General features: G+C 24.4%; 1 protein-coding gene across 2 annotated transcripts in view; it reads right to left on the bottom strand.

Moving 5' to 3' along the window:
- LOC132929375 (uncharacterized) overlaps positions 1–14,082 on the bottom strand; it is a 208,479-nt gene that overhangs the window by 81,037 nt on the left and 113,360 nt on the right. The window contains exons 1-2 of one of the 2 annotated variants that reach the window (XM_060994695.1): positions 11,301–11,599; positions 1,325–1,541 (exon numbers count right to left, since the gene is read on the bottom strand). The exons of the other annotated variant lie outside the window; for it this stretch is intronic. Coding sequence (XP_060850678.1) covers positions 1,325–1,381 — 57 coding nt within the window. The 5' untranslated portion in view covers positions 1,382–1,541; positions 11,301–11,599. Of the gene's footprint in view, positions 1–1,324; positions 1,542–11,300; positions 11,600–14,082 lie in introns of those variants that run through there. 2 annotated transcript variants of the gene reach the window in all.

Genomic DNA, 14,082 nt, shown 5'->3' with positions numbered 1-14,082 from the left:
AATTGTATAGTTAAAATAAATTGAGTATACAAATATAAATATATGACATTCCGTTATTAATTTTATTAGAATGAAAATAAGTTACAAAATTTATACAAATACTAAATTGATGTTTTTTCACGTGAATCACAAAAGTTTAATATAAACGACAAAATAAAAAGTAACTATTTTTATTCAAATCAATTTTTAATGTTTTTTTTTTTTATATATATACGTTGTTTTTATATTAAACAAATGTTATAAAAATAAAAGAGAACGAAATGCTTATACAATTTTGAAATTACATTTGTAGCGAAAGAAAAACGTATTAACATTCTAAACTCTATTTCGACACTCATTTCTAACATAGTAACATGTGTTCACTTTCTGTAATATATATTATACAGTTTATACCATAAGTTACTTTTTAGTATGATATTATACTTAAGTCACCAATAACCAAAATGACTATATTTTTATCATATAATTTTAACCATGAGTCAACCGCACAATGACTTTTTAGGGTGAATTATACAGCTCAGTCGATGTCTGAAACTTATCCATGTATGATCATGACACATACATTTAGTAAGTGGAATGTCAATGGAAACCAACATACAACAAAGTTCTCTTATCCAGGTTAGAAGAACTTAAAGCTTTCGTTTAAATCAAAGTTTTAAAATTATAAAAACTTATAACTATTAGGTAACAAAAAACAAAAGTTAAGATTTTTACTAGAGTTTTATTGAGTATAATACTTTTGCATTACATTAGTAATCATTCTTGAAAATTTCCAAGACTGCATAATGTATTAAAATATGAATCCTATATAATTTAGACAGGATGTTAAGAATATTCAATGATATGCATGACATTTGGTGAAAATATAAAATATAATAAATATATATATATAATTTCTAAACTATTTTTATGGTTATACAAAAATAACTAATATTAGGTAGATACAATTTAATAAAATGAAGAACACCTTATAACATTAGCCAGCATAAGTTAAGCCCGTAAATCCTTAGATAAATATACAAGTGTAATTATTATTTATTAAGGTAATATTGTAAATATGTAAATGGTAAAATATGTTACAGAAATATTGCTTGTAGAGTAGTATGATGCTATTGAAAACTATTATTTTCCATTTAAAATATTTCGTTTTATATCATCAAAAAATAAAAAGTTACTAGTTAATGATAAATCCATTAAATTTTTAAAATGTCCAAAATATATTTCAAAAACTTTATTTTACAATAATCTTCTATCGGTTCAAACTTTTTAAGCGATGTAGTTCAAAAAAAAAAAAATAAAAATAAAAACATTTTTTAGTACTTACCGAATATGCTTTTTCGTAAACATTGTCTGATTCAGGCGAATGAGCTGGAGTTGCCATTAGACGACTGGCATCGTAAATAGAATACAGTCTTTAGTTTATTGTCCAAAATGATGGTGGCGGCATATTGCTGCGCTAATATTACTATTGGTATGGCGAATAAAACACGACAACAATAGAGAAGAATACTTCAGTTAGCCGGAATGATCAGTATTTTATTCTATAGTTTAAAAATAAAACTTCCATATAAGAATCAAGAATCACGGAAAAAAAATACAAACAATATAAGTAATAAAATTCACAATATTCATAACATAATTAATTATTATTATTATTATTGTTATTATTATTACAACGAATAAAATATTAAATGCTATTATTTAAATAGACACAGTGGGTTATTCTGGTTATTATTTTTTCTTTGAGTTTCACCTATGGCTTTTATAACTTTTGGAACACCAATATTCCTTCTTCTATTCACCTCAACAATGAATGGGCTGTTTTCTCCATTGACTTATCCAACCTTTTCTCCAAGTAGATCTCTATCATCAGTAATAATTATCTACATTCTTCTTAAGCTTCGAAGATAAATATCAAGTAGATACCACGTCGATTGATTTTTAAATATACTTTGACACGGTAAATATCGATGCCTTATATCTGTGTTAGATACACTTATTGGTATTGGTGGCCCTCTACTCTCCAGGCTTCAATTTCTGTCTCTCTTATCGAAAAAAAGTATGACAGACGGCGTTACTAATGCTCTCAATCGTTACTTTTCCTATTCTAATGTCCTATTATCGTCCACCTCACAAGGAATCAAACACTTATTATGTTTCATCGCTAACTATCTAGAACAGATACAATAATTCTTCAGACATAGATTGCTCCTCTCGCTTTATAGACTTTTTAGTTTATCTAACTACTTCATTTAAACATATCTAAGTGTATTATGTTTTATGTTAGTATGATTGCATAATTTTAATTTATTTTTATACATTGACTCACTAATATATACTTATACATATTTGTTAAAAATTAAATCGATTAAACTGTATTTCATCAAATAACTAAATATTGTTCATTGACTGATTTTCTGATAAAAATTGTTCTAATATAGAAGCTATTAAAATCGAATGTGATTTAGGACAATTTAACAACATAAATACTAGGTAAAAGTTTCCTTTTAAGTGTAAACATATTAATTTATGGTTCTTTAAATGTATGATTGTCGTACAACTTATAAGTGAACTACATGTCAAATTATGGATGCATATAACAAAGAATTAGTACTGTATATTACATACTTCTAACACTCGGTAATTCGACCTTGATAACTTAAAACGTAAGTTCTCTTTAAAATGAAAATATTATAATATTTGGAATTCGCGAATTACAATTTTTTATTCAAAATCGTATTTAAATTTTAAAATGTTAATATGTGACTAAAATACTAAATACCACTGTTTTTAAATTAAATATCTCTACACAAATGTAATATAAAGTGGGTCCTACAATCCTCTGTCACAGTTTTTACCCATTTCCTATACGTATTCAGCACTTTCTTTTATTAAAAGTTATTGATAAGCTATGCCACTAGATATGATGTTAATAAATTTACGAAATTCCTTTATTTAAATTATTACTATCGGTGAGAAATTATTTTTTTTCTAATATAGATGTGTATGTATATATATATATATATATATATATATATATATATATATATATAGCTTACTTGAAATACTTTAAATAATCCAATATGAATTAAGAATAAAACATAATTTTGAAACGTCATGTAATTGAACGTTCTACTAAGTTATTTTAAAACTCAAGTTCTTTCACGGCAAACAAAGTGTAATAAAAACATGACCATGTGTGTGAAAAACCATTAAATTAAACGAATGCTATAAGATTTACAGTTTATATAATCTAATACTTTTGCGAAATTGACGGTGTATTCAGAATATACCCATTTTAAATCATCAATTTGAACACGCATGATGATAAATAAATATTTAGGTACCTACAGGTCAATTATTTCCTTGGATAAACATGTTTATATGTTCTGTATAATAATTAATAAATATAATATAACATAATGTTGTCTATATCCTTAAAACGAAATTGCTTACTGTAGGGCGTATCAAATATTATGGTGGCATTAAAAGTAAAACATTTTTGGTTTATGTTTAATGTATAGGTAGATAGTATTTTATTTAAATACTAAACACGCTATACCATTAAATCCGTTACGAATAACACTCGGTATTATTACAACATTTATAATACACAAATACGCAATATACATGAGAAATACATAGAGATAGATTTCGATATATCTCCTAATGGGATCCGTAGGTAAACGCGATTATGGAATCGAGGTAGGGTCGGGTGTAAAGTACTTAGAGATTTACATGGTAAAGGCATATGTGACGTTTTTGATTTAAGATCGGGTCGGAAAAATGGTCGAGGGTGAACATATAATCGAAATCCCAAGGTTCGTTACACCAACCGAATAGTAAATGCATGTACAAATTTATGTGTTGATATCATTGTTTCTCATAAAAGTATTTTGAAACACCAAACCGACATCGTTTATCCACGGCCAAATCAAAATATAATATTGACCCAGGTCTGATAATATTATAGATTCAGTAGTGTACTAATAATTTAGCTATACTCGTGGCATAAAGTTAAACAATTATTTAATAAAGATCCAGAAAGTGATAGAAAGGTATCTATTATACAGTTAGATTTTAAGAATATTTTCAACTAAATTGTCGGTTTTTGTACAGTTAAACTTTATTAGAATGAACAAAAATTGTAATGATTATATGAAACAAAATAATTTATTGAATTGTTTAGTTATAATAATGTTTAAAAAATTACAAAAGTAAGTAAACGTATTGAAATTACCAAAATACAACCGACTACAGGAAAAAAAAACAAGAGAAATAAAATATGTATATATTTTATAGTGCTAAAATAATTGAAATATTCGTTTTTAGTATAATAGAATATACAATTGTTAATAAATTCAGTTATTGCATTTCCTCAATTAATAAAAGGACAATAGGTACTGTTAAACAAAAAAAACTATTTATATCACACTATTTAGGTATGGACCATGTGTAATATATTATAATTATTATTTATTATTATATTGATACACAATATTTTAAATAGTATTAGCTTTAGTAAGCGCTACTAATATAATGATTAAAAGGTTTCAAATGTAAAACAAAAATTATCAAGCACTTAACCGTTTTATATGATAAGTAAGAAAAATTATAATTTGAAGGACAAATGTGGAGAATTGGTGAAAAGTGATTACTCATAATCATTTTAATAGTAATTAATATTTAACAATATGTTCAAATGAACTTTTTAATTTTATTAAAAAAATATTGTATTACATATTTTATTTTAAAAATAATCGAAATTATAATAAACAAATAAATTTAAAGGAGTAATTAATTTAAAGTTTATATTATAACATTATGTTTTTAAAATTCTAAAATACCTACTAAATATTATATAATCATTTATATTTTTAAAAATGATAAATCAAAATAATTTCATTAAAATACCACTGTATTTTTGTGGTAATCTAGAAAATTAACAAGAATTTCCAACCATTATCTAGTTGCAATAAATTTCCAATCTATATTTATAATATACAATTACTCATTTTACAGGAAAAAAATTGGTATGCACAGAACAAAAAATCGTGTCATTTTATAACCAGTATAATATCGTTTAGCTCAAAATCTAAAATTAATTACAATCCGTATTTTATGTTCCTAAATTAATCTGATAGCCAATTTGACCATATGATTGGATGATTGCGTCCATCACGCGGTCATTTGATTAGCCATCAGATTATTTTGGGAACAAACAGATTTAGTGATATATTTATTATTTAATGAATATTAGGAATATACAATCTATTCCAAATATCCCGTATCGTCCAAAATACCTAGTGAAAAATCAAAATCTTTTAATGCAGTATTTCATAAGTATAAATAAAATGTTTGAAATTTATTATTTTAAATCGGAATTGACTTTTATAATTTTGTTGGAAAATCTAACCTAACCTGAGACATATCGTAAAACTGTATTTTAAATTTACAGGTTTTGGCAGCGTTTTGGAGAATTGTTCTGTTCATAATTAATAGTTGGTAATTTATATTTAAAGAAACTCCATTTGAGTGGCATACCTACGTATAAGATTAATTCAACAAAACATGATTGTTTTAATCCTTAATCCTTTCCAGATAACTATGCAAGTATTTACCTATCTATGTGTGTGAGCGGATAAAAAATATTATTTGTTTTAATGAAGAATATCATTTTGCGGGTTATATTGTATAGTAGAATGATATTAAATATTAATAACAGAGATTTGGTAGGATATTACTTTTATAATAATTGAGAATGGCTATTCGAGATATTATTGTTCAGACACATAAATTTCACAATGCCTTTATACTTGTATATCATATGTTGAATGTTCTATAACCTATAGGAACGGCATACGAAAATTCTTCGTAAGGAGTATAGGGAATATAGAAATGTAGTAGGTGGTCTTTAATAGCTATAGCGTATTCACGTGACATTAAATCGGGAAATACGAGCCGTAAGGGTCTACCGAAAGGATATTAATTTTAGCGTTCAATTTCACACGGTACCCAAAATTTGCACGGAAAGCTAACAAAATTACATACATGTACAACATTTGTACATTATAGGAGGCGGTCGTTGAACATTATTAGCAAGACAAAGTGTTGGTGTCAAACAATAGACGGGACACGATTTTAATCATTGTGTCTTCATCGTCTCCATTGACTTCCCGTACTAATTAAAATATCTATACAGTTGTTGTTTTAGGCTTTTAAATATGATATAATCATTAAACGCGAATGAAAAATCTAATAATAGGTACCTTTAAATAGCGACGAAATTGTTTTGTGTTTTTAAACAATTTAAAATTAGTAAAAAGCCACATAATATATGTTAATAAGCCGAAGTCATCATGAAAAAGTTTTTTTTTTTCAAACGTAATGATTTATAATAATTGCATTTAAATGTTTAATTATAATTAATAATACACCTCTAACTAAGGTGGGCGTAACGAGATGTTTCCAATTTGTGTGTACCTAGCTTTGTCCTGTTGCGAATTTTAATTTCTCAGTGCAAAAGTCATAGTATTGTCGTTTTAATTATTATTGAATAATTTATGTAAATATTAAAACGAGTGTCAATAATATGTACATATTATTAATATATAGTATAATTAATATTTTGTTTTTAAATAATATTATTATGAAGTTCTGCAAGTAGAAAAATAAAAACACTCTTTGTGGATTCATAATAAAAAATCAAAACAACACCCGCATATAAAAACAATAAAAATCCATTATCCTTTGTTATTAAATTGAACAGGAAACTATATATGCCTCCTATTTTGTCCGCATAGTTCGTAGTAGAGCTTGATTGTTCTTTACAGTTACACTGTCCAAAATTATATACTGAATTCCTGAATAATATTTTTTTATAAAATGTTAAATTGTTTTATAATCTATAATAATCAGTGGTCTATTCAATTGCTTAATATATTTTTAAATATTAGTATCAGCATAAGACATTTCTATCCGTGTTTATTATTGTTAAATTAAAAAAACACGTAATGTCTAAAAAATGCACAAAATAAATGATTTAATTTTATTACTATAATTATCTTACACAATTTATTTGAAATATATTATCTAACATAGGTAAACGACGATTTTATATCGAGTTTCATCAATAATAATTTCTAATAAATCTGTCCGGTCAACTCTTTCTTTATTAAGCATTTTACATATCATGTTATGTATAGTTTATACTTAATGAAAACTGCCCGAAAAAGAGTTGATTAAAAAACAAAAGAACTCATAATATTATAAAAATAAAATATCACTCTTACTGCAATGAACAAAATAGTTATAATATCAATCTACAGCAATAATTTTAAACTCGAATGCAGAAATACACTAAAGAGGTTTTGAACTTTGTTTATTAAAATACTTAATGAATATGGCTTAGAACTTATATTTCATGTATTTTAGATACTAAATAGTCATTGTTATTATTTATTGAACACGCATACAAAAATGTTGGTAAAAGAACAAAATAGTTTAAAAAAAAAAAAAAACATAAATAATGAAATATGTACCTATAAAAAAATTTTAAATAACTTATATAGGTAGAGAAGTTTATTTATATTTGGATAAATATCCATAATATTGAACACAAAAAAATAGTTTTCAACGTAATTTTAATGTTTTAAATAATAAACGAATAAAAATGATATCATAATTTAAAGACAGTTAAATAAAAAATAATAGTCAAATATTAAACTATATAATATATATTGTGTGAAAAAAAAATATTAGTTATAACTTTTAAAATTTAATAACAATAATTAAATCAATTTAAAAACAAAAATGTGTTTACTTTAGTTGATAGTTTATTTATAATATAGGTATAATGTATATAGGCTATAATAAACAAGAATCTAAGCATTTATTTTTATTAGTCATCTTTCTATGGTCATTTTAAACTAATGTAAGATATATTACGTCATCAAATGTTTAAAGGTTAACTATTTTTCAGAACGATCAAATAGCTACAAAAACAATGTATTCAATTGCGAAATACAAAAGAACTTTTATATGATTCACGGTAGGGGATGAAACATGCTATTGTATGTTTTTATTTTGTATAGGATAAATTCTTTAAATTATGTTTAAGATCTAATATTTTTTTGGACGGCTGTATTTACATTATATTACATTGAAATTTCCAAAAAAACATTAATGATTAAACTTATTTTATTCTAATTCAAAAAAATCATGGAAATACTGAATAATCATAAGTTAATTTACATATCGTTTTCAAAGAAGCCTGAAAATTGTTGAGCCTTTTGTTCGCATTAGTAAGAAGAATTTTATAATTTTATATAATTTTTTAGATGAAAAAATCACTGAAATAAAAACGAAATCCATTTTTGTTTTATTAAAATCTAAGATTGCTAGTTTATAAAGTGTCTATAGTTATATTAATAATTTTAAAGACAAATCTCTAATTTTCAATATGCACTTAGATAGTAATTTGAGTTTTAAAGTTTAGAGAATATGTTCAGTGGAGTATGCATACACATAGAAGGTGGATGGGTTTATGTATACGAGGATAATCAAGGTGAGATACCAAGTTATAATGTTGAAAATATAATACTTATTAAATATGCTAAAATATAGAAAATGGCAATGTTATAGCTTATGTAACTTACTTATTATCACCATGTACGGGATTTTGAATTTAATACTTAGGTATCTTACTAACTTTATTTTTATATTTTCTTACTTGTTTACCAAACATTATATTTTTTATAGTGGATTTTTATAATTATATAATAATTGGCTGTAACAGTAAATTATCATCTTTTGGGTTTTTTATAGATATATTTATGATTTAATTTTTTAAATAATTGCTATGCTTAATATTTGAGTTTATTAATTTACACGATTATGATATACCTATCCATATGTACTTAAATTTAAACATTCAAGTAAAGTAATGTGACATATTTTATTACGTACCATAGTCAGTTATGAAATATCCATCAAAAACAAATGTTGCCAAAGAGTATATGGTCGTTAAAAAACACTATTAAACGACATAAAAAAGTGAAATAAGTAAACACTTTTTCCTAGAAAAAACGTGACACTACAATATTTGCGTCTGCGCTTGAATGCAAAAAAGGTTTTACTGGAAAAACTGTAAACTTTTACTCCATGACCGGACTCAGTAAAAACTTGTGGCAATGGAGTAATAAATAAAAAAAATAATAAATATAACGTAGCCCGACAATATTAAAAGACGAGGGGGTTCTTTTCTAAAATTATTAGTGAACTAGATTTCGTTATATTTTCTAGAAATAATTGCAATATTTCATCGTATTTTCCAATGTACTACACATAAGAGATTAATGTGACGGAAGTTATTTAAGTAGAGATATTTGTCATAAGTATTAATTGAAAACTGATGATTTTCCTTACGGTTAAGTATTTCTCATTTATGTACTTACCTACATTAAATATATGTTATACCTATTATAACTAATAAAAAAAAAACCCACCTAACTAAATGTCATATTCGTAGTATAATTATTAAATAATAAACACGAAACTCAAAATCAAAATTGCTTTAATATCGGAAATATGTGTATATTTTTTTAAACGTGATAATTTATTATAATTGATATATTATATAAATAAAAAAAAAAATGATTAAAAAATAAAACAATTCAATAACTCAATAATATAATTTATTCTTATTGTATCTATTGATTCCCAAAAGTAAAACTTTTTTGATGATTACATATTTGATGTATATAAACATGACACTTTTTATAGAGTGATAAATACGCGGAGTAACTTATATCAGAATAATCATTAATAGAGATATTTTTTTTTCTATAGTTTATTTTTTATTTTTGATAGACTTTTGGATTAACATTTTATTTAAAAGTAATCATGTATATTTTTGGGTTTAATTTTGATTTGAATAAACCGTATTTATTATAAAACGAATTCTATGAACTAAATAAATATGTTACACCTTTTAAACTTACATCACAATGATTTTTTTATTAGCTTCTTAGGATAAACCAAAATAAATGTATAATAATATATAAATAGTATATAATATAGATACATCTTAAAATTTTTATAATATATAAAATAATAAACCTATTGTTCTAGGAGTAAATGGCTATCTATAATCAATTATATATCACTAAATCACTTTCGATTATTATAAGTTATAGTTATATTATTCTGATTAAACATATTAAGTTGATATTAAAATATCAAATCAAAATTTGAACTTGAAATAGAAAACCTAATAATATGACTAATTAAAGCTGAATCTCGAATAAAATAAAAATAATACATATTATTATACAAATTACTCAATGCGGTGGAATTCTTTAAATTTAATAACAATAATAATAATAATAATAATAATAACAATAAGTATAGGTACCATAACTGGTATCGTCTAGTAAAAAAAAAAAACATTTAGTTTTTGTACTTTTGTTCAATAGATTGCATGTGTTTTAGTTATTGTAAAATCCATTGTATTTTATCACATCATGAATATCATAGTATTTTTTTATCAATCACTAAACACGTTTATCGTACATGTATGTAGTTGTTTTGGTTCATAAAAGACTTGAAAAAATTAGTTACGTATGTATTTTTTTCATGACAAAAAAAAGAATGAAATAAAAATAAAAATCACTGTAAAATATGCGAGTACCTTACATATAAACGTATAATACATTTTAGTTGAAGTTATACTTTTTTATTTTATTTTATTTAATAAAAAATATATATAATATATACTTTATTCTATGTATCATTATTTTATATGTCCATGTAAATTTTTGTAAATAATTTAAATTAACAATTGTTAAGCTGCCAAAAAAATAGAAACTGTAATCAATAACTTAGATGACTTTATCAGAAACACTTTATAATAATAATAATAAATATATATAATAATAAGACTTGAATTTGCTAGTAATACATATTTTATGTTGGTTCTTAATTCTATTTCATTAAATTTATATAATTATAATTAAGTATCTAAACTAAAAAACTGAGAACTTCTTTTAGGTACTTATCTATATATATTATATATTATCTATGGATTAAATTATTAAATTAAAAAGTATTAATATTATTAGTTATTTGTGTGAAATCGCATGGTTAAAATAAATTGTATAAAATTTTAAGTTTTCATAAAATACCTATAATATTCTTTTAAATAGATAGTGTAATAAACAATGTAAAGAAAAAAAATTACCCGACGATACCAATTATGCCTGATACAACAATATAATAATAATTAATAATATATTACTTACCCGGAAGACGGTCATCGGGATTATCATATTTGTATGTCTTTAAGTTATTTTATAGTTTTCAACGTTTACTTAAAGCTACTTTCAATTTTTTCCGAATGATCTAAACGGAGAGTATTAATAATTACGACTATTTTTAAAAATGGGAAAAACGATATTTTCGTACTAAAATCGAGACGCATTCTCGGTAGGTATAGCGTTTTCCCGACGAAACGTTTGGTCGAAAGGCGTCGCGTACCGGACGGTTCGGCGGGTACGGCATAACTGCACTTCCGTGGGTTCGTCACGACATGCACACACGAGGTTTTGTGGGGCCATGTGCGCATGCACAGAATCGCGTTAGGGATTTTTATTTTACTTTTTTCCCTCACTTCCCACCACACATACATAAGTGGTCCGACGATGAATTATAAAATAAAATAATAATAGTAAACATAAAAATGAAAAAATACTAATAACAAATATACGACGACCAGTTTTTTCCACTATTTTGAGTGCGCTTAACAAGTAAAAAGGAAATTGTTTTTTTTTTCGCACACACACGTATACAAATTTCGAACTCTGCAAACGCACAATAAAACACAACACTGTAATAAAAATCACTGATTTCCAACATGCATCGTTTGGATTGCGTCCAAATATACAAATATACATTATTAAGGTTATTTTTTAACTAGCGTTAGCCGTACGTTGGCGTATACGTTCATTGACTGTTTAGTTTTTAGTAATAAAAAAAAATTATTATCGTTATTATTATTGTGCAAAGTGCACAATTAAGCGAATGTTTTTTAACATAGTAGAAATGTGACATATTTATAATAGATGTGCGTATTTCTAAGTATCGAACCACTTGTCGTTTTTGTGGTTTAATATTATGCGATACAATCGTTATCATTAAACCGCAATCATATTTTAAATTTTTTTCAACTTGTTGGTTTTAATACAGTCAGGTTATATCATAGACCATAGACCGTGATCATAATTGTATTGAATTAATAGCTTAATAAGTAATATTTTTTGTCAATGTTCGAGACATTTATTATTGTACCATCATTGGGTTTCATAAAAGTTAAATAGTAAAAATTAAAAACATCAATGGTACATTGATTTTTTTAAGTACTAAAGATTTTTGATGAATTTTCCTATTCTTATAGGCATAAGTGTTTAAAAATCTAAAAATCCTCACATAAATTTAGAAAATTTCATGGGCCATGGCCAAGCTTTAAACAAAACGCCTAACATCCTATATTTGTTAGTTTAGTATAAATAATGATATAATCTCGTTAGCTGTTGAATACATTTATTAATCACTAATAGCAATTAATAATAAATAAAGTATATATATATATATATATATATTCGTTTAAAGCATAAAAAATATTTTCAAATATATTTTTTTAATAAGAAAGATTTTATCAAATAGAGATAAAATTGTTATAAAAGTGTCACGTTGGTGGGTTGAATAGTGATGCATGGGTAATAAAATCAAACTAAAAAAATATTTAGGAACAATATGTGTTTGGCACTAATATCACTTCGCTTTTACTACAATAGAAACATAGGCTATAGTATAACATACTGCTATAGTACAGTATTCACTGTAATGATATTATATTTTAAAAATAAAATAGTAAATGATTTCATTTGAAAAACTAATCTTATCAAAGCTCTGTACAAATTGCGTTTCCTGATACCAATTCAAAATTTATCCGAAATTGGTCTAAGGTTTTTACTTAAGAAAATAAAGAGAAAAAAATATGACTTAATCTATTTACAAATCTTTTAAGGTGTTTTTGAAACTTTTGAAAATTCATCGCGATTTTACCCGCACACATGATCACAAAAGAACTTAAAAAAAAAACATCATTGTAAAATCAATATATTCTTCGCTTTGCTCAGAATCTAAAATAAATATAGGTACCTATAATATATTATAAAAATCAAAAGCTCAAAATCTAAACTATTCATACAACATTTTATGAAAAAAAAACACTAATAATGATTAATGATAAATCCGAATAACAAGGTATTATAGAAATTTGGATAGATTATTATTAATAAGTACCTAACGATACTTTACTAATGTATTTTTAATTTTTAACCTATAATCTAATCATTTGTTTTTATAGATGTGGAAATATTTTACCATCGGTATATTTATTCGAAATTTGTAACTACTTACAAGTTACCAATAGCCATTATTATTAAAAAGTATATATACACAATACTGATTTAAATTTATTTTGAAAATACAATAACAATAGGCATATATCAAAAATATTCGTATCAACTATTTTGTATGGGTACCTAACCTATTGTGTGTTTATATATTTTAAGTGGTCGTTAACTGAAATACTCAATTATTTTTATCAGCAATATTGTTAGAATTCACTTTTAATGTCATTATTATAAATTGGTGGCAGTGAGTAATAAAAACGAAAAATGAATAATAAATAACTATAAAGTTAGAGGCCTCAAACCCGCGCTTTTTTAAGCGATTTTAAATAAGTAATTCCAAAGTACCTATTATTTAAAAAATTTAAATTTTTAAATCAAAAATATTAGTAAATACATTATTAAGTAGATATTTTATAAGTGGTCCCGTGTAAGTGCACCTAATTCTTATTGCACGATTACAACATTGTTGTTAAAAACTGTTTCGTTTTCTACAGGATACACTAGCTAATCAAGAAATCAGTTTTGTTTATAATATAAAGGAGAACATGATATTTTATGTTTTTTTATGTTATTATTTTTTCAAATGCACAAACATAAATATGAAAAC

This window comes from Rhopalosiphum padi, chromosome 4 (assembly GCF_020882245.1).
Source record: "Rhopalosiphum padi isolate XX-2018 chromosome 4, ASM2088224v1, whole genome shotgun sequence".
Classification (NCBI taxonomy): domain Eukaryota; kingdom Metazoa; phylum Arthropoda; class Insecta; order Hemiptera; family Aphididae; genus Rhopalosiphum; species Rhopalosiphum padi.
The sequence above is the reverse complement of the archived record's forward strand: the minus strand, read 5'-3'. Positions and strand labels throughout refer to the sequence as shown.